This window comes from Denticeps clupeoides, chromosome 20, assembly GCF_900700375.1.
Source record: "Denticeps clupeoides chromosome 20, fDenClu1.1, whole genome shotgun sequence".
Classification (NCBI taxonomy): Eukaryota; Metazoa; Chordata; class Actinopteri; order Clupeiformes; family Denticipitidae; genus Denticeps; species Denticeps clupeoides.
In genome coordinates this window covers 6,656,930-6,678,949 of record NC_041726.1, presented here as the reverse complement: position 1 = coordinate 6,678,949, position 22,020 = coordinate 6,656,930, and the positions used below count along the sequence as shown (strand labels likewise).

The window sequence follows — 22,020 nt, the reverse complement described above, 5'->3', positions numbered from 1 at the left end:
TAAAGACAGGCGTGTGTCTGTATGTACGTTTGAGGACGGTTCTCACAATAACACAGTAACAAAAGTGTGTATGTGTATGTCAGGCCAGTGCTGCACTGATCTGGTCTAGAGCACCTGGCTGGGCCAGTCACAGTTCCCAGAGCCGCACCTTCACCTGCTGCTCCTCTTCCTCGATGGAATTTACGTCCCTCTCATCCTCTCTCTACCTCTGTGATGTCCGTTCCCTCGTTCCCTGCTGACGGAACCAGTTCAGAGGTTCTGCGGGGGGGCCGGCAGGCGGGCTGTGATCTCATTTTAGAAATTCAGTCTACGCAAACAAAAACATAGAAAAAAACTGCAGAACCACAGTCCTGTAGAGCTTTAATACTGTCACGTCCATGCGGGCATGACGCGGCGGGTGAACGTAGAGGAGGACGAAGAGTGACGAGGAATGACAAGGAATGAAGGACGCTTTCACCTGACATCACGGAACAGGGGTTTAATTGGTGAATCACAGGACAGGGGAGACATCCGAGACGAAGACACTGGTGAACACGGAACATAACTTCAAAGACCTGACAGCGGACAGAAACGAACAGGGCAGCTTTATACAATTAACACAGGTGAAAACGATTAGGGAACATTACACAGGACAACAATGAAACTCCGGTCCGGATCCTTATCCTGACCCGGACCGGAGTAACCCCCATTTCGGACCGGATCCTGACAAATACTGTAATCTAGAACACTACAGATCACTCTAAAATTAGAGGAGGGCCACACACACACACAGTATGCAGTGCAATACGTGTTTGCTGTACTAAAATACAGTATTGATGTACAATACAGTATCAGCTTGACAGCAGAGGTTTCTCTTTACGTTCTGATCCATATATAAATAAACAACAAGGCACTGTACATTCAGATTATAATGTATTGATATGATAAACATGTAAAACATATTTATATGTTAAAACATATAAATCTATTTCACATTAGACCCGGGGGGTGGGGGGGGTTTGTCTTGATCAATATAATCTGTGCATTTGTAAAATTTGATAATTAGCTGTAGAAACCGTGGAACCATTTTGAAAAGAAAAGTGCACATGCCCTGGATATCGTACCATAGAGTAGAACTGATAAAAGTAACTGTAAAAAAGGAAAAAGGATATTAAAAGGTGGCGGGAATGGAAAATAAATCATATTTGCTGGTTTAAAATGATCTGTGCAGTGTCTGCTCGGTCACAGCGGGACTCTGAATGAGCGATCTGCGCTCAGCTCAGCTGTTTTTATGTCCTCTGCCAGCAGCCAGGGAAAGTAAAATAAACCTGGATGGAATTAAGCTGTTTGTCGAAGAAGGTGGCAGCGTGGGACGAGCCATGTTTAAAAAAGTGAATTGATTGTCATTGTGAAGCACAGCGATGTTACATGTCCTCTGCATTTAACAGTCACCCTTGGTGAGCAGTGGGCAGCCATGAAAAGGCGCTTGGGGAGCAGCGTGTGGGGACGGTGCTGTGATCTGGACGTCAGTGGCACCATGGCAGCTCGGAATTCGAACCGGCAACCTTCCGATTATGGGTCTGCTTCCTTACCCGCTAGCTTTTCCCCCACTGCCCTGTGACATGGTCTTTTGCTGCTCTTTTTGACGATTCTTCACCCCGCATTTTTGCGGTGGACCTGGAGCCTCGCAGCTCCACAGGCAGTTTGCTTATGAGCGATGTGTCAGACAGAGCGGGTGCCCTGTGGCACAGGGACACTCTAGGTCCTGGCATACACTCCGCCTGAGGTCACCATGGTGAGCGTTGCCAGGAAACAGCCAGGGGGAGGGGGTGGGGGATCTTGGAGGTGGGACTGTCCACTGTAAACCATCGCATGGCTTTCATTTGTACACGCATTTGCCGGGCAATTTAATAGCGACCCGGAGTTAGAGACGGTGCGCCATCTGTAAACACGGCCTGTGTGTGTAAACCGTTCAGGTCAGTTCCTTCTGCATAGATGTCACATCCCACAAGCATGCTGCTAAGGAAGTCCTGTTTCGCTGCATTGGAATGGCAGGAGAACATTACCGTAATAAAGAGTTTTAGAACCCTGTCACTGGCCTGTGGTGTTGGCGTTGGTGACTTGAGATTTTTCACCAGACTGACCCTTTCAGACTGGATCCATCTAGGCCTTAGAAACCATTGTTCCATTATGTTTATGGTTCTATGGCACGTTGTGCTCATGGAGGAGAGTGGAGCCCAGAGCCTCACTAGACACTCTTCGTTTGACCTCCTCGGGTTTTTTCTGCTGATGCCAGGAGCTCGTTTCTGTGTTTTTTCTTCCGTTTTAATTGACAGTTTTCCCTGAAATGAGCAGCTCGGCCGCAGAAAGTGGCCCATCAGCTGAAATGTAATGCCGCGCACATGCTCCTGGCATGCTCTTGTATATCGGCCTTTTCTCCCAGTTCATCACTTTTCCGCCGGGTGGATTCAGGGAAGATTTTCATTTTTGGCTGATTTCAGAAGGCTGCTGATGTTTCAGCCTCAGGGCGGGGCCGGGCCAGGTTTTAACTTTCTGCAACAGCGCTACACCAGCTTACACCATTGTTCCAAAAATGGACCGCAAGAAAAGGATGCAAAGTTTACAGAAATAGACCCCGTACAGAAATAGCCCTGGTTCTGCTAAATAAAGGCATTAGTACGGGATCGCGAAGGCTAAACTCGACTAATGGAGAGAAGTTTTGGCTCAAACCAACAAACCCTGCTGCGCAGAAAGGCTGGATCTTGTTCCTTTGACCCCATAAAAATAATACCATAATCTGATTATAGGATTTTTTTTAATGTTATAATTATAATCATCATCATCATCATTATTATTATACTATAAAATGATTCTAAATATATCAAAATAAAATTGTAAATAATATTCTCTGTATTTTATTATTGTTAAGCTTATGGTTGTTTTTGGTGCTGATATGAATATTATTTGTTACCTACTTTAGTTCTATGTGTACACTGCAGGCTGTGTCATTTATAAGATACAGCCATTAATCGCGAGAACGTTGTGGAACATGACACCACAAGAACCATTACATAGTCTGAGATCCATGGCCTTTTTAAAAGGCAACGCGGCTTTTATTTTATGTTTCACAGAATCGTATCGGTTCTTCTGAGTGCATGTTGCTTTTATGCTACTAATGTGTTGCACTTGCATTTCAGTTTTACCACCAAAAAAATTGAAAGTCAGTTGCAATCCAATTACATTCCCAATATTCTTTAATAAAATCTGGAATACAACATTTTTTTAGTTAAAAATTGTTAAAATTATTTATCAATGAAATTTGGGGTGCTGCATGTCCTCTCCGCAGTTTTGTTGGATGTGATGGAACAAACGTGAACTGTAATTAGTCCTGTGAATGACAGTCACGCAGCAGTTCCTGTTTCCCACAGAGGAACAAAGACGTCGTTTCCTGACGTGATCCCCGAGTGTTCTGCGTGTGTAAGTGGACTGGGAAAATGTTCTGGACATCTTGAGAAAGGGGTTCCCAGGAAGAGCAAATTTTGATGATGTGCCAAAAACATTGGACAGCAGCTGCTGCTTCAGCTGCCACATCTGCGTATTACACCAGAACACTATTCGCAAGATCTCAACCCCCATGATTAACTTCCATCGCCACCACCGTCACACAACAGGTCGCACCGTTAAACTGTCTGCGCCGGTCTCCAGTCATGTATACGTACAGTATGGAGTATAAACAGTGTGTGTGCCCTTAAAAAAAGGGGTTCTGTGTACTTAATAAGGTTTTATCAGACATTATGACTCCCACCGTTGGACGTATGACCAACAGGTAGAACCTCACTGTGCCAAATGCCAGCATTCATGATGCTTAAAGCAGCACTTAGAAATGTAATTAATTTTTTAAAATAGATTATGTTCAGATTCTAGAAGTAACCTTCTACTATAGGTACACTGTGAACTGTGTGTGTGTGTGTGTGTGTTTTTACAGATTCCTGCTGGTCTTCAGCTGTCTGGTCCTGTCTGTGTTTTCCACGATCCCTGAGCATCAGAAATTTGCCAACGAGGGCCTCTTCATTCTGGTAAGAGATCTTAATGCAGTAAATAGTCTTGTGGACAACCTGTTATATTTAATAATTTAGTCAAGGACTCTTGCAATCTGCCATTATCCTTGGCTGTTTTTATTTTCTGTTGCCATCACGTTATATTGTCAATATAAAATGTACCCAATATGAGGAAAGGAGTTAAGAGGAAATATTTTAAAACATTTTTAAACGTTTAAGCATTCCAACAAATATAGTGTCATTGGTACTACTGAATTCTAGAATTATTCAAACAATTTGCAATTGGTGCTTTATATAGCTCAGTCTAAAATTTCTCTCAGCTGCTGGTGAGGAATGGCAAAGTGGGAATTTTGTGTTCCTTGCAACAGTTCTTGAAACAGAACCAAAACTACCCCAAGTGAGCAAAAACATGTTTCATTAATGCTGTTAACAGTCATTCAAGTGGTAGGAACAGTGGCATTTGCCCAGAAATCTCCTGGCAAAACCGGATGTGTGTAGGGGACGGACCTCTGCTCTGTGTGTGTGTGTGTGTGTGTGTGTGTGGAGAAAGAAAACGTCAGCATAAGCACATGGCTGGGTTCAGGTGTTGTTGAGTTTGCAGGAAACGAGCATGATGCACTGATCTTAACAGCAATCCTATAATCGCGCTTGCAGTAAGGGGCATTTCAGCGTGAGGTAATGGACGTTCTCCCCGTCCCACTCCCTCCCTCCTCCATCTAATGGTCAGCCTGTGGTAATGGTCGTCTGGCAGCTCAGAGTCTCATTCTTTCATCGCCGCTGCCATTAAACCCTCACTTACAATCTTCATCGTCATCATCAAACTCTGGGGTTGTAAACTGCCCACCCACCCACTTATTCATAAACTATACATGCTGTTACTGTCTGCATCCTCACTCCTGTTTCTGTTTTTGTGAAACCTTAACCTTCAATGTTTATACAAAAATATATGTTATTGCACCTTAAAAATTTGTATCATAAATTTCTTCATAATTTTCATTAATTTGATATTAAACTGCTGGGAATTATGACAATTATAGTTCTGAAATACAGTATCTCCAATTATCACAGTATTATGCATATTCAGTAAACAAAGTAAAAGTATCTTGTTGGGGCTGAAGGGTTAATGCTTAATCTTTTTAAAATAAAATTATCCAAATGAACCTTTTCCACTATTCAAAATGTTTTGACATGAACGGGAATATAATTTCAGTTCAGTTATTTCAAGTTAGCAAAGACACAATCAATATCAATATGACAGTGGGGAGGGATCATTGGTATCATAACTGTGTCTTTGCGTGAGTTATGTCAGGTCGTATCGTTTATACACAGATGCATTTTTCAGGGGTGAACTTTTGCGGTGCTGATGAACGACTGTGTGTCGTATTAATGACCCCTCAGGTCCCAACGCCAAACAAAAGACGATTTTAGCTTGCGTCGTAAATACTTGGAAACATGTGCGGGAGGGCATTTTCAGACGGGTGTGTTTCCTCTGAAGGGTTGACCAGGTTACTCGCGTCCTGGCCGGGTTTACGTTAACCCCGTGTTTTGTTTTTTTGCAGGAGTTCGTGATGATTGTGGTGTTCGGTCTGGAGTACTTTGTGAGGGTCTGGGCTGCCGGGTGCTGCTGTCGCTACCGAGGATGGCAGGGCCGCCTGCGATTCGCCCGGAAGCCCTTCTGCGTCATCGGTACTGCTGAATTCGATCATCTTTTCAATATGTTTTTTTTTTTCTTGGTCAGACGGTTCCAGATCAGCTGAGGCTACATGTGTTCTTTTTTTTTTTTTTGGTATCCTTTCCATTGAGGCCTAAAACAAGCTGAGGTGACATGACAAAAAACACTGAAGGATCCCACCATGAATCCACTATACTCAGCGTAACAAATATTGTATTTGTGTGTTTATTATACTTTTATGATCACTGGTTGCATGGCAAAAGACATGCTGGTCAATTAAGGTAATGCAAGTGTTCCTCCAGCACGTTTCTGCATGACCAGACATGAATTAAGCCGAGTTCATCTCAATCATCCTGTATGAATACAATATTCCTCCATACTTACATGTTTTTGAAATTTAATTGAATCTCTCTCTTTTTGGTCGTTCCTCCACCGTGGCTCCAGACTTCATTGTGTTTGTGGCATCGGTGGCGGTCATCGCCGCAGGCACACAGGGCAACATCTTTGCCACCTCTGCACTGAGGAGCATGCGTTTCCTGCAGATCCTGCGTATGGTGAGGATGGATCGGCGCGGGGGCACCTGGAAGCTCCTGGGCTCTGTGGTGTACGCCCACAGCAAGGTGAGCTGTGAGCTGATTGGCTGAAATGCCAGAAACCTATACTGGGTGACCGGGTGACATCTCCCTTTTCTCTCTCTTTCTCTCTCTCTGTCCCTCTCTCTCAGGAGTTGATAACTGCCTGGTACATCGGCTTTCTTGTTTTGATTTTTGCCTCTTTTCTCGTCTACCTTGCTGAGAAGGACATCAACAACGAGTTTTCCACCTACGCCGACTCGTTATGGTGGGGCACAGTGAGTAGTTTGGCTGCTTGTACTTACTCGTTTAGAAGGAGGGCTTCCTTAAAAATGTGTTGCTGACCTATTTCCCTCAGAAGAGGCTCGGGTGGAGCTGTTTGGCATTTTCCAACCATGCTCTCCTCCTTGGGTGCTGGTAGGCAGACATTTCATGCCAATCACGCCAGAATACATAAGCACAAAATACGAGATGCTGCGAAGTACGGCTGATGTAGGCTGTTAGCGCATTCTATGCTATGCTTGGCATCAATTGAAATTGTTCTCCAGATTCATACAGCACACAACGTTGTAGTAGAGGAGCAGGTGAATTATATGCAACCCATATATACAGATCTTTTATATTCTGAAGTTATTCCAAAACAGACATTGTTGGGACAAAATGCAAATTATTGAGGCCTTGTATTTTAAAGACTCAAAGGAACAAAAAGCAGCACCACAGCCTTTTATGAACATTTTTTTACAGGCAGTTATTTAATGTTCCAGCATGGGCTCTGAGGAGTTAATGGTTTAATGTTTTTGATCACTTTTAAGTTGTACAATAACTGCAGTGTCTGGAAAATTAGATATCCTTTCAGCTCCTCCGTGCGCGTTATGCTGACGATCGATTTGTAAAGGAGGATGCAAAATACCTCAGAAACAAGCCAAAAGATTCCAATGCAGATTAGAACAATTCCAGTCTCGGATGTAAGCTTCAGTCACCCCGGCCATTTACGGTAGCAGTTAATTCGTCTACAGTGCCATTTTACTCCAACCTGAATTGGTACTGGAACACCAGTAGCTTGTATTAACTCCACTTTGCCGAATAGTCTGCCGTGACTGGGTTAGTAAGATTAGTATCCATCTGTAGAGATGCTCAGGAAGTTTGAGGCTGCAGCTTGTGTAACAGTGCAATATCGCCGTTCATAGACTAATGCGTTCCTCTGAAGTTGTTGGCAACTGATTAGTTGGAGTTGTGCTTTTTTCTGGTAGATAACACTCACCACGATTGGTTATGGGGATAAGACTCCACGCACCTGGCTGGGACGGCTAATGGCGGCCGGCTTCGCTCTTCTTGGTGTGTCCTTCTTTGCTCTGCCTGCTGTGAGTTTCTCTCCCATTGACTGGTTTAATATATATATATAATAATATATAATACACACACACACATTTACATTTACAGCATTTATCAGACGCCCTTATCCAGAGCGACTTACAATCAGTAGTTACAGGGACAGTCCCCCTGGAGAGGCTCAGGGTTAAGTGTCTTACTCAGGGACACAATGGTAGTAAGCGGGGCTTGAACCCGGGTCTTCTGGTTCACAGGCGAGTGTGTTACCCACTAGGCTACTACCACCCTTTAACACACACACACACACACACACACACACACACACACACACACACACACACACACACACACACACACACACACACACACACACACACACACACACACACACACACACACACACACACACACACACACACACGTACGTACATATATATATATATTTGTACAACCCATTATTTGACTTCTAACTTGTCTTTGTTGTTCCCAGGGGATCCTTGGGTCAGGCTTTGCCCTGAAGGTTCAGGAGCAGCACAGGCAAAAGCACTTTGAGAAGAGACGGACTCCAGCGGCAAACCTCATACAGGTGACCTCATACAAGTGAAAGTGAAGTGATTGTCATTGTGAAACACTGCAGCACAGCACACGGTGACACAAAGAAATGTGTCCTCTGCTTTTAACCATCACCCTTGGTGAGCAGTGGGCAGCCATGGCAGGCACCCGGGGTGTGGGGACGGTGTGTGGGGATGGTGGCACCTCAGTGGCACCTTGGTGAACATGAATACAGGGCCGCTTACTTAACTGCTAGGCAACCACTGCCCCCATAAACCTACTCTCATACTGCTAACTTCACACAAGTGACCTTTAACAAGTACATTTACATTTACAGCATTTATCAGACGCCCTTATCCAGAGCTACATGCAATCAGTAGTTACAGGGACAGTCCCCCCCTGGAGCAACTCAGGGTTAAGTGTCTTGCTCAGGGACACAATGGTAGTAAGTGGGGGTTGAACCTGGGTCTTCTGGTTCATAGGCGAGTGTGTTACACACTTGGCTACTACCACCCTAATACCACCTGAGCTAGCCTCTTACTGGTGACCTTGTATGCCAAGGCTAACGAAACCAAACGTACATGCAGTCCATGCTCATTTAGAAACATTCCAGTCATTTTCATTGATCCGAGTTGGGCAGTAAAATTGCGCAAAGTGTACCTGTGTGTGTCTGTGCTCTGTGTGCGTTAATGTTGTCCATGCAAAAACATGTTTGTGTGTGTGCGCGTGCATGTGTGCGCGCGTGTGTGTGTGTGTGTGTGTGTGTGTGCAGGCTGCCTGGCGTCTGTACTCGACTGACGCTCAGCACTCGTACCTCACAGCCACCTGGTACTTTTACGACAGCATGCTGCCCTCGTTCAGGTACGTCTCTGCGCGCACCCCTGCTGTGCTCCCGGCCCAGACTGGCAGGATCATTACTCTGCTCTGTATAAGTGACTGTAATGGCCCTAATCGGCAAATCATGCCTCGCCGTGTAAATCATACATGCACATTATGTCACAGGTAGATGTATTTACCATTTAATTTTATTGTTTGGCATCACAGCTCCAGATCCTGTTATTGTGAGCAAACCCATGATACTTAACTCAATGAATTAAGAAAAGAACACAAATGAGCTCCTCAGGACTTGAGTTGTGGTCCTCTGATTGATGCACATTCTCATTCTGAGTTTGTTTTCTGTTTTAAACATGTTTTAAAACCCATTTAGGTTTCTTTTAAAGGTCTTTTATGCTCTTCCTTTCACATTAATTTCATCAGTCATTTTTTTCTTTGTTTGTTTGTTTGTTTGTGTGGCCGTTTTTTTTTTGTTTGTGGGTCAGAGAGCTGACTCTGCTGTTCAGTCACCTTCAGAGACAGCGTAGCGCCAAGAAGGTCCTGCACCCGTACCAAACGCTACTGTCTGGGCTCAGGCCCTACAGCTCCCCCTACCTGTGGGGGGATAGGTATGCAGCTGGGGAACATGGGCCTCGCACGTAATAAACTACACACAAACACACACACATTTATGCACGAATTCAACAAATTCACTTAACTCCCATTTTATAAAAAAAAACATTACATTTATCAATTTAAATAATTAGAAATTCAGTAGGCTGTATGCTTTGCATACACAATATCATGCACACCATCAACATCACACATATAAACTCCTATGCACATAGACTAACTACCACATAGACAAAATGTTAATTCACACAAGGTTCTCAAGAAATAACAAAATTCTGTTCATTTCTGCTTGCTAAAATACCTGTCTGGATAAACTGATTGGTTTTCTTTTCTGTGAAAATGACCCCATTAATGAAGCTCTAACCTATGGCATCATTTTTTTGTTTACCTTCTCATTACCTATCCAAATCTCTGTGTGTGTGTCGGCATTTGTGTGTATTAGGGTGTGTGAACTTTATATGTGGTTTGTTAAGCTTCTTATGTCACCTCATCTTCATCTTCATCACTGCATTACTTCCTGTCTTTCCTCTCTCCATCGTTTTCCTCACCGTCTTCACCTATCCATCCACCACGCCCATTTTTAGGAAGGCTGAGGTCTCCTGCAGGTTTGTTGTTTGTGTTTACGTGTGTCAGTCTTGCCCCCCTGATGATGTCATGTGAATCTCTAGAGTTGTTTCAATGGAGATCTTGTGACACTGACGCTCGTTGCCCACAGTGTCTCCAGTGATTTTAGGCTGATTCTGTACCCCCACATGCAGACAGGAAGGGCTGCAGCTCTATTTCCTGTTCTTGTATATTGCATGTACTCCCCCTGCTCATGTCCCTCATGTCTCCTAACAGCTGACCTGGGATCAGTGTCTGTAATCTCCTCATTAACAGTGACACTGAGGAGAGTTCAGATTGCAGCTGGTTCCAGATCAGTTGTTAAGACCAGAACACCCATACTCTACATGACACCCCAACACACACTATGTAAACACACACACACACACACACACACACACACACACACTCAAATCACCCCTCACCCCTGTCCTCTGCATTGTGTCTCCTCAGTCAGCTCATTTCTAAAAAGCGGGGTTTCTTCCGGATTCACACTGGCCGCAAGCAGAGGTATCCACGGTGACAAGCCACTGCATAAAGGGCACGACTCCAATGCACCCCTGCACCCCCAATGTGGTTACAGACTTACTGTTCCACAGCAGAACAGGACATGGCTAGTGGTGAAATGGACCTGGCTCTGTCAAGAGAGCAAAGTTTCGCTGTGAACCAGCAACATCTGGAACGTCTGGAACTTTTGCATGTGAGATGCATGCCGTATGTTGCAGTCATCAATTACGTTGATGACTGCAAAAATGAATTAAAGCTTATTTACTGCAGTAAAAAATAAAAAGTGAGATTAGATCTCAATGAATTACAGAACAGATCAAACATCTGCGATCAGGGATTTAAAAACTGTAAAACTCACTTTCGTGGATTGTCATATTTATGAAACTGAAGATGTGATATCTAAAAGTCTTCAGTTTCTTTACATCATCATTCATTAGTACATTCCTCACATCTGCCCGGAGAACATTGGGTCTTTGACAAATTTGCAATACAACAAATTCAATAATAAATGAAAAATTCTACTCTGTGCTCTCAGAGAACACTGCTGTATATTTGGGATGAATAGAATTTTATACGGGAATTATTTGGTTATAATATGATTCAAAAACCCATTTTTATAGCTGTTTCCATGGATTTATGCAGTGCACCCTTGCCCTCTTCTTGATAGTCTAAAGGCTTCAGGGCATTAGGACCTTAAGGTCAGGGGTGGCAGCAGATGAGCAAAGGCATGCCAGGCATGCCAGGAAAGGGAGTTTGAACCTGGGGCTGGTTGAGGTCGTCTATGCGACCGCGTGTGTGAGGCACGTTTTGCCTTCCGCATGTCTGCTTTCTCCTGACTGCATGCCTGTGCATCCGGATTTGCTGTTTGGCATCTGGTCGGAATGTCGGGGGAAAGTGACTTTGTTTGTTTGTTCGTTTATTTGCTGCATGCAACGGTGGAAACTGATTGGAATGTTGCCAGGTTTTCCAGAACTGTGAACTGCGGAGTGTTTTTCACGTCCCACAGGATTCGTTCGGCCCTTTTCCCTCTGAGCATTTCAAACGCGTGGTTGAAATGCTGTCGTGCTAATGCTTTCCTCGGCTTTTAAATATTCATAAAAAAAGGTAACATTTCAAAAATATGTGCAATGAAACGACTGGGAAACAGCGTCACACACACTCTGAGTGCAGCAAAACGAGATGTTGGGAGTTTACTGGAGGACTGAAGTACAATCTTTCTGAGCCTGAGATTTCTGAATGTTTTGTCTGTTCCCAATACACCCAATCCGTCTGTGCCTTTATCCAAACACCTGTTTCTTGATGCGTCTAAAAGTATTAAAGGTCCCCTATCATGAAAATGTAACATTAATTCGAGTTCCCCTAGCCTGTCTACGGTCCTGCAGTGGCTAGAAATGGCGATAGGTGTAAAGAGTGCTTTGGCCATCCTGCTTCACCGTTCAGAGCGCGGCAGCTCAGACGGTCGGATCTGGAATTTGTCCCAGTATGATGTCATAAGCATCATTCATGGCAACTGAATGAAACATCTCTACATTAAAGAAAGAAAGTCCATTTGCCATGACTCAACTTTCAGACAAATTCACCTGGATGACTGAGAATCTTCACAGACATACCTCCCATTTCTCATGCTTTGTCCACACAGAGAATTTCCAACCTGTCCCCTAAAATATTATCTCCACTGACGTCATGGCTTCCAAATGTATGAAGCATTGCAGTTGCTCGTGATTGAATGTAAAAATGAGAACAAATGTAATTTTGTTAGCTCTGCCACACAAGACTCTTTAAGAACCAGTGGGTTCATTTGATTTTTTCTGGAAAAACGCTGACATGACCTGTCTGCGGCAAACTTTGTGGTTGGTGAACGATGTCCACCAATGCCCACTGAACATCTATGGTCCGCGTCCTGGGAAACCTCATTGTGGGTCTGGATAATAGTGGCTGTAATTCTGCACCACGGCTGAATTTCGGAAAAGAGACTTCAGATACAGTATTAGGGGACACGAAGACCAATATAAAAGTAAAAAAAATCATAATAGGGGACCTTCTCGTCAGTTCATGAATCTAACAGGAGGTAGAGAGGGTTGATTACATATGTGCAGTTGGGATATCATATGATATTAATGCATCAACAATTGATCTGGACATTATTATATGTCTTGGAGGCATTGATGCATTAAAATTACCATTAGATACTGAACTAGTCTGAAAAAGTAACCTTTATTGCTTTTTTGATCAGGGCAACCATTTTGAACTACACAAAGATCAATGCAAACAGCTTTTCTAATAATCAATGAAGCTTTTGAAGTGACAGACTTTGCATTAGTGAAGACAGTATTCCACTGGAGCCCAAGATGAGTTGTCGCTGATAATGGGCCTCTACATTTACCATAGTCATTTACATGTCTGGACAGGATTTTTTAAAATCATTTTGCTGTTATTTTAATTTAATTTATATGTAAATCAAGGATTTCATATAGCCCTAAACATTTTAACAGTAGCATTTGCAATGTGCAATTTCCAATTCATTCATTTGTCCTTTTGATTAATTTAGTCTGGAATAATTTATTTTAGAGACCACAGGGGGGTGATATAAAATGAGTGGTTATAAGAATTAGTTAAGGGGGTTTAATCAAATTACATGTGTATTTCATCAAACTTTACCCAACCTACATTTTTATTGTAACATGCTGACAGCATGTAGCTAATAGTTTAATGTCCATCTTACCTCCTAAGTCTGCTCCCCACAAATAGATTTTGTTGCTATATTCTTAAGTTTAAGACTGTCTGTCTGTTTGTCTGTCTCTATCCAGGACTGTATAAATACAGTTCAGCCCTCGTTCTGTCTATTAAAAAAATGTGGGACGCTACCTGTGTGTCCCTACCTGTATGTGCTGGAGCTAACGGCTGTCTATCTCTCCCTGACTCTAACAGAACTAATGGCATGCTGTCTGTCTGACTGTCTGTCTGTCCATCTGTCCCTGTATTAATCTCGGCCCTGATGACCTGCAGCTAACGGCTGCACCTTGCTGAGGACCTGTGAGAGGACCTCTAGATTCTTGTATCAGGATGTGGACTGACTCATGCGTTTCTTGTGCCAGTGGTAAAATGGGATTTCGTGATCGGATAAGGATGAACAATTCCCGTTCATCCCAGGCAATCCGGAACAAGTCCTCTCCTGTGCCCCCTGGCGGGGTCCGGCGATCCCCCAGCACAGAGAACGTCTCGGAAGCCACCAGTCCAGGGAAAGTGCAGAAGAGCTGGAGCTTCAACGACCGAACGCGATTCCGAACATCGTTGCGGCTGAAGGCTCGACCTGCTGTAGATGGTATGTTCTACACACACCACACATACACCAAAACATGGCCATGTATAGACTTCTCGTTGTCCCTTGGTTTGCTGTAGTAGACTGTCTGGGGGAGGACAGCGTGGAGGATAAGCCTTACTGTGACGTGGCCATGGAGGACGTCATCCCAGCTGTTAAGACTCTGATCCGAGCAGTCAGGTGAGCCTGAATTCATGTTGCCCCTCGAGTCCTGTAGCTCTGCAGACTTTTTGTGGCCTTCAAACTATTGGACTGGCCCACGTCACCCAAGTGACTGAAAGACTTTTCTTGGTCAAGTGATCGACTTTTAACTTGTCTAGAATATTGCGTACATACTTGGTCACCTTACCCGAAAAGGACATGCTCTAGAAGGTGTTCTGGAATGATTTCTTCCTTCAGAGACATCTTTTATTAACCGAATATTTACTCTTGTTCATGGTTGTCTAGCTATCTGTTAGAATAATTTTTTCCCCAATTATTTCCCTTATTTTAGGGTTCCAAACCATTTTTGATCATGTTTTGTTCCATTCAGTGACCAACACTAGTTCCCATATGAAATGGTACTTAATTTCAGTTCATTTTATTATTATGCTTAAATATGGATTTGTGGGTGTGGCCATGGAGGATATATTGAAGTTCGGGTTGATTTGTTGGTTGGATACCCAGCATCTCTTTTCTCTAGGGATGATTCCAGCAGCTGCTGCACTCTGGGACGGGTCCATTGTGAGTCTTGCCGGGTCATTTTAGCATCTGTGTATTGCTGAGGCGTGTTCTGCGGGGTCAAGCGTCCCCTCACACGCACAGGTGCGTCTCCACGGTGCCACAGGCTGTGTGGGCGGGGCGGGCCGGGAGGCAGCAGGTGAGGTGGCAGTGGTCCCTGCTGAGTGTTCGGTTTGTGCCGAGAGCCGCCGTTCATCAGCGCCGGCTGACAGGAGCTGTTTGTGTGCAACAGAGGTGTGCAAACCCAGCACTCCCCAAAAATGCTGAACACAAAGGCGCACCTCTTTATGAAACCTGTTCTTTTTATGGCTCCAATATTGAAGGCATAATTTATTTATTAGCGACTGCATTTTTTTTGCTCGTCCTTGACTTTCAAAGGGTAGGCTTGGAGGCAGACTCGAGCCGGGTTTCCCACCAACCTGTTTCACTGGTCTCAACAACTCGGCATCAACAGAAGACAAATATCCACAGCTGTCCTGCTGACCCGCCTCAACTTTTAAGCTTGTCAAGGATCCAATGTACCTGTTTGACACATCAGTTTAATACGTAAACTCCTTTGATTTTTAACCACACCCCTGCTTAGGGAAATAAATTGTGAATTATGGTCCTTCTGTGGTGGACCCGTTATCGGTGCCACTGAGGTGCTGCTGAGCAAAGCCGTTAGGACACAGTCATGTGTCATATTGGACAATCAGTAATGCTTAAATCTCCAGTCTGTGTTTAGTTACATGAATCGTTCCTTCTCCTCCTCGTCCTCCTCTGTCCTTCTGTTTCCCCTCCTTTGCCCCAGTGAGGAGTTTGGTGGCGTGAGGGACAAATAGTTTTCAAGTCTGTTGGTTCTGGACTTGGGGAGAAACATCCTGTCACTGAACAGGCTGCTCTGTTTGTTTATGATAATGTTATTTTATCTATCTTTTATTTTGCAATAATTATTAATACGCATATAGGGTCTGTTTTTGTTTCATTCAAGGAGTACAGGTTACAGATTTTCAGTAAAATAGGCAGAGTGGGGCTGGCCTGTCTGGGTGGGAAACACTTGACGTGAACACCATCCATGGCTGCGTTGTTCCATCCATCATTGCAGTTGTAGCGGAGGATCAATCCGGTTTCTGGACAATCCGTTGACAGGATGTTTTCCTCCGGAACCTGCCACTTGCATTGTTAGGTTTTTGATGATCAACCTGTCACATCCGAGCACCGAAAACAGGAATGGTTTTGGATGCTGTTCAGCATTTCTCCATTCCTTAAATTGCGTATCTTTTTTTCCTCTCTCTCACTCTGTCTTCTTCCCCCGCCCTCTCCTTTTCCTTACCGGCTCCTTTGCACACACCTGAGACCCACCCCGTCTAAATATGCAGCTACCTGCAAAATCACAAACACACACACAAAGAAAAGTACCACTCTGCGAAACTCAAAACTCAAGAGTCATCAAGAAACGTGTGTTCTTGAGGGATTGCCGAGGGTGACTTCAGCACCAGCTGTGGACAATCTTTTCTTCTTCTTCGTTTTTTTTCTGGTCACCAGAAGTGGTGGAACGAGGACACAAGCTGGACAATGGCTCTTTCTGAGATAAAAACTATATGTGTGTGTGTGTGTGTGTGTGTATATATATATATATATATATATATATATATATAGAGAGAGAGAGAGAGAGAGAGAGAGAGAGAGAGAGAGAGAGAGAGAGAGAGAGAGAGAGAGAGAGAGAGAGAGAGAAATATAACAAAAGAAGAATACACATCAGTGGCTTAGAGAAATCCTGACCTCTGACCTCAAGAGGATCCTTCCCCCCCACTGGTCTTATGTGACGCTGTGTCTGCACTGTGAAGGGATGGCTTATTCTAGGGAATGGTGCATGTTCAAATCACATAGATTTGGAGAAAAAAAAACACAACAACAGAGCGATCGATCATGAGGGGAAGATGACAGTTTTAGTGCAGCTGTTTTATGGTTCTAACGTTCTTGTGTTTGCATTTCTTGCCGAGCCAGCACGTGAGGGAGGCGTAATCTGATAGGTAAGAAATGGGTCGGGGGGGTATACTGACCCCCACCCACCATCACCTGTACGGTTTGCAGTGGAACAAGGCAGCATACCGGCTGTGCGGCATGGGGAGCCTGATGGTACGTGGCCTGGATGGGGCTGTAGAGGGGCCGTATGGACATACGCTGGGTGGTGGGGTAGTAATGAGGATTGTAAGGGGGCTAAAATAGGCTTTAATGAGTTTCCTAGGGAAATTGAAACATTTTGAGACTATTGGGGTGGTAGCAGCCTAGTGGGTAACACACTCGGGTAGTAATCTCAATTACTACCATTGTGTTCCTGAGCAAGACATTTAACCATTAGTGTGTCCCGGACTGTCCCTGTAACTACTGGTTGTAAGTCACTCTGGACAAGGGCGTCTGATAAATGTTGTAAATGTAAAAGTTGCAAGTCCATATTGTTCCTGAGACATTCTTATTTTAACATGGTTTCAGTAGACCACGAGAATCTCTTTCGGCTCTTCAAAAAGAGGCAACACCATTCCTACAATAATTCATACTAGGTCAAGCTTTAGTTAGACTTGATGTTGTGGATGATATAACAATAAAACAGCATGACAAAAATGTGAGTTCTGAAAAGCACCTCTCCCGATCCTGGTTCCGATTCTGAGCTTTCCTTCATGCAGATGATGCACATATGAAGGGGACCTATTTCGTCACAGCCCATTGGCTCCTGTTGGCTCCAGGTCTCTTCATAACAGTGAAATAGTGGCACACAGGTTGCTATAATAAGGTCTGAGTGTAAATGGGGACAGAATCAAGGTTGAAGAGGACCGTGGTCACTCCGAGCCTCGGCCTGTCACACTGCCCTTTAGTTAAGAGAAGCTCAGCACCTTCCATTTTCCCTTCTATAAATATTAATAACCCCTCATTTGTCTTTCTCGTTCTGCTGCAACCAAGCACAAAAAACACACACTCAGGGAACGTTCTCGAAAAGCGTCCGTCTTGTTTCTGAGATCGGTGTTGCCAATGACCAGCATTTCCTGGATGAAGATCCTGGGTGGGGAGCTTTAAAGGCCAGGGCTCTTTGTTGCATGAGTCCACAGCTGTGGGCAGAAATAGCTGAGCGTGGACCGTTCTGTTTATGGGTGTCAGGCGTGGATGATAAGGTCGTTAATTATCAGTGTGTGTTGGCCGTGAGTGATAAGTCTTTGCACAGTAATTAATCTCATTAAGCTCCTTCATCAGCACATTCGTTTCATGGACCTCTCCTACTTTTGTGTGTTTGTGTGTGTGTGTGTGTGTGTGTGTGTGTGTGTCTCACAGGATCCTGAAGTTCCTGGTTGCAAAACGAAAGTTTAAAGAGACGCTGCGGCCGTATGATGTGAAGGACGTGATTGAGCAGTACTCTGCTGGACACCTGGACATGCTGGGCAGAATAAAGAGTCTACAGTGTCGGTAAGAGATCACACACTCACACACATACACACACACACACACACACACACACACACACACACACTTTAAGTTTAGACGATTGCCCCATTAAATGTCTCAATTACTAAACTGTAGAGCTTAAAAGTCTTGATAATTATCAGTCAATAACATTAATATTAAAATCACAATGATTCCAATTTTCCGAACTTCCCTCAGCCATCAGCAGCTTATTGTACATTAGCATCCCTGAGCATTTAATGAGTTTGTGCAGCCCTCAGCCTGACTCCTGCATGCAGGGTGGACCAGATTATCGGGCGCGGCGGCGTGCAGCCGGATAAGAAAGTCCGCAGCGAGAAGGGGGAGAAGACGCCACCAGAGCTGGAAACAATGGATGAACTGAGTATGATGGGACGTGTGGTCAAGGTGGAAAAACAGGTGAAGATTCTTCACATGTGTAGTATCTTTTTTTTTTAAATGTTGCAATTAATTGGCCCTAGATACAATAAATAAATAAATTATAATATTTTATTTGCCTGAAATCAGTGAATTTTTAAAAACACTCCTCCAACTAAAACTAGATTAACAACTTTTGAAAAAATAAGGAATAGAAGTTACACATATTCATGGGTGTAGCTGAGAGAATGTAGAGTGTCTGATTCGTCTGATTCGTTGATCGGTCTTTAGAGCACACATGTCAAGTCAAGTCAACTTTATTTCTAAAGCTCTTTAACAGCAGTTCCACTGCCCCAAAAGTGCTGTACAGACATAAAAGGACACACTACTATACAGAAGAAGTAAAATACATGGAGAATAGTAACTTTAAAGGTTTGGGAAGAAAACAGTATACAATACATGGAAGGTAAAAAGCTAAACAGAATAGATGAGTTTTAAGACCAGATTTAAAAGCTGAAGTTGTAGGAACAAATTTAATGTCAAGCGAGGCGCAGCGATTGCGAAGGCTCCTAGCATAATTTCCATGTTTAGGAAATAACTTTTGTTCTCAAATCAAATGAAATGATTCCCTTTTTAATGATTATAATTTCTGAGTTTTAGAGTTTTCACAGTTACTGTGGGAAAGATGAAAAACTTGCACTGCTGTCTAAAACTTTTGCACAGCACTGTATTTGTACCTTTTTGTTCCCTTTGAACAAAAGCTTCATGTTCACCACTGGGGGGCAGTGGTGGAAACTGAGCCGTTATCAGAAGGTTGCCGGTTCGGACCCCAAATTGCCAAGGTGCCAATGAGGTGCCACTGAGCAAAGCACCGTCCCCACACACTGCTCCCCGGCGCCTGTCATGGCTGCCCACTACTCACCAAGGGTGATGGTTAAAGGCAGAGGACACATTTTGTTGTGTCACTGTGTTCTGTGTTGCACAATGACAATCATTTCACTTTCACGTAGCATTTGTATTTGTATATTCTGTATTTGTACATGTACATTCTGTTTACATTGCAGGTCCAGTCCATTGAGAGTAAACTGGACCTGCTGCTCAACTTCTACTCCCAGTGCCTGAAGAAGGGCTCCTCCCACTTCACACTGTCCTCGCTGCTGGAGCCCGACATCACCTCCGACTACCACAGCGTGACAGAGCAGATGGAGCTCTTCCCTTCCGCCAACACGCTCAACATCTCCCATTCCGACAGCGGCAACATGGAATGAGTGCCGCCGAACGGAATCCCCCGGGCATCCACACACTCCCCCCGAACACAAGCCACTCGAGAATCTACCTCCACGTCTCCGGCCTCCTCCCCAGACCTCACGCCCCTTCACCCCTCCTCCTCTGTCTGTCACCAGTTTGTACCGTACTTCGCTTTCCCGCGCTGAGCCCTTTAAATGAACTGCGCCTGTGTCCCCAGCCGGGGGCAGCGTCGGTGCAGTGGCATGCCAAAACGTGCTCTTCCTCTGAGTGGGGACACTTAAGTCACTCGGCACCATGGTCTGCTTTTAAATCGCCGGATGTTCCGTACGCGGTTTCTGGGCCTGTAAGGTTCTGACTTGGTTCTTGGCTACCGCTCTCGTCCCGGCGGCTGGGCTGTACAGGGCATTAGCGAGCGAAACACAGCAGCACCAGCGCCGAGGAGACAGGCGGCGACCCCTCACTGCACCAGAAAGGCCCTCCCGCTGCATGGTCCTGTAGCCCCGCAACCCCCCAAATTAGAGTTCAGTGGGCCGCTCCGGTCTCCACAGCGTGGGTGCGACCTACGAAACAAGAAAAAACACCTTCACCACGACTCTCCGATACCTGCATGTTTGCTTAAAGCGGCCCGGCCGACGATGAGATGCATTGTGGGAGTCCAGATGTCTTGCTGCCCCGTTGAAAATGTGCATGATCTCCAGAATTTAGAGCAATGGGCGACGTGCGGGGACCCCTCACTCGGCTATTGGGTCGGTTTGAGCGTCTTCCAGAGTCTTTTTTTTTTTTTTTCCCCTACCAGCCGAACATTTCTTCCTCAGAGCAATTCTCGCCACAAGTGCACCTTGGACCGTTGCCGCGCGCAACCGGAGGCCAACGTTGCGGCCTGCAGGGAGCAGAACTGGCCTCGACGCATGAACACGGCTCCTAGTATCTATGCATGCACGTATACTGAAGGACAAGGCTCTGTAGCTGTCCCCACCCGACTCTCTGTGATTGCATGGCTGGGAGGTTTGCCGGTTAGCAAGACTGCGCATTAGCATCATGTTAGCTCTTGGGCTAGCTCGTATTATATATCTTATATTTATGCTTTTTTTTTTTTTTTTTTTTTCTGTATGTCTTCTCATGGACTGAACTGGAGCAGGGGCCAGCCACAGAGATCACAGAAAGTCTATATTTTCTGCACCACATTTCGGTACTTTTATTTGATTAGTTTATATCTGAAATGATCTTTATAAAGGTAAATAAATCGATAGATTATTTTGTGTGTGTGTGTGTGTGTGTGTAAGAGGTAGTTTTGGCGACGCGCTGATGACAGCTCAGCTGAACTGAGAAATGAACGAATCACTTGAGGAGGTGATTCAGTATTTTCAACAAGCCTTCCTACATGAATGTGGTATGCATGGTCCTCCGCATGCTTATCCCTGTCAAATCCCTTTAAAATACATCTTCTCGCGCTCCATGGAAGGGACTTCACGGTTCAACATTCCAAATTTCTCCTTCGCTCGGTGGAATCTGTACAATTGTATAGCAATAAAATGCACACAAATGTCTTCCACGTTGATCTTTATTTTTGAAAATGCTGGGAAAAGCTTTTCTTGAATTTGACGCTATATGAGGCTGAGAACAGAACATCTTTATTGACAATAAAAAGAAAAACGCTTCCAAGGTTTACTGACTCTTTTGTTTCAATAAACCTCCTCTTTTTCTCTAAATGTTTTCAGTCCAAGAGTTTATATGTTGTTGGTTGGCTATAATTTAGTCTTCATGGCCCACCAAATATATTTCAAAAGACTTATACCTTTGCCTTTTCACAAAACAGTGCAATTTTTAAGCCTTTACCAACTCTTGAGTAATGAATGAACAGATCCTATTAAGATAATGTGTGAATGTGATCTGTATGGATTTGCCCCAGACTGATTATATTAGTTTCAGCAATCTAGTATTGCCCTTAACATGTGAGTTTTCAGTGTCCAGAAGTGTAGAACCTCTTGTGAGGCCTCATATAATGCAATCCAATGTTGTCGGGTGGATTTAAAAGTTAAGAATACATAAGGCAAGGAATTTAACAATAAGGGCGGAGGGTGATAGTATCCTAGTGGGTAACACACTTGCTTAGGAAGCAGATGTCCACAAAGTCACAGGTTCAAACTCCACATACAACCATAATGTTAAGACACATAACCCTGAGTTAGTTTAGGCATCCACTAAATA

General features: G+C 44.3%; 1 protein-coding gene across 5 annotated transcripts in view; it reads left to right on the top strand.

Annotated features, from left to right (window-relative positions):
• Positions 1-21,478, top strand: part of kcnq4 (potassium voltage-gated channel subfamily Q member 4) — a 36,559-nt gene extending 15,081 nt beyond the window's left edge. Inside the window, exons 2-15 of one of the 5 annotated variants that reach the window (XM_028963404.1) lie at positions 3,965-4,055; positions 5,597-5,723; positions 6,154-6,329; positions 6,434-6,559; positions 7,532-7,642; positions 8,101-8,196; positions 8,935-9,023; positions 10,193-10,213; positions 10,665-10,721; positions 13,814-14,040; positions 14,118-14,217; positions 18,061-18,192; positions 18,468-18,606; positions 19,629-21,478. In XM_028963404.1, the coding sequence (XP_028819237.1) occupies positions 3,965-4,055; positions 5,597-5,723; positions 6,154-6,329; positions 6,434-6,559; positions 7,532-7,642; positions 8,101-8,196; positions 8,935-9,023; positions 10,193-10,213; positions 10,665-10,721; positions 13,814-14,040; positions 14,118-14,217; positions 18,061-18,192; positions 18,468-18,606; positions 19,629-19,832 (1,696 nt within the window). In that variant the 3' untranslated portion in view covers positions 19,833-21,478. Of the gene's footprint in view, positions 1-3,964; positions 4,056-5,596; positions 5,724-6,153; positions 6,330-6,433; positions 6,560-7,531; positions 7,643-8,100; positions 8,197-8,934; positions 9,024-9,481; positions 9,605-10,192; positions 10,214-10,664; positions 10,722-13,813; positions 14,041-14,117; positions 14,218-18,060; positions 18,193-18,467; positions 18,607-19,628 lie in introns of all 5 variants that reach the window. The other 4 variants (XM_028963403.1, XM_028963402.1, XM_028963407.1 and 1 more) reach the window with 4 other exon arrangements.
• Positions 21,479-22,020: the final 542 nt, after the last annotated feature.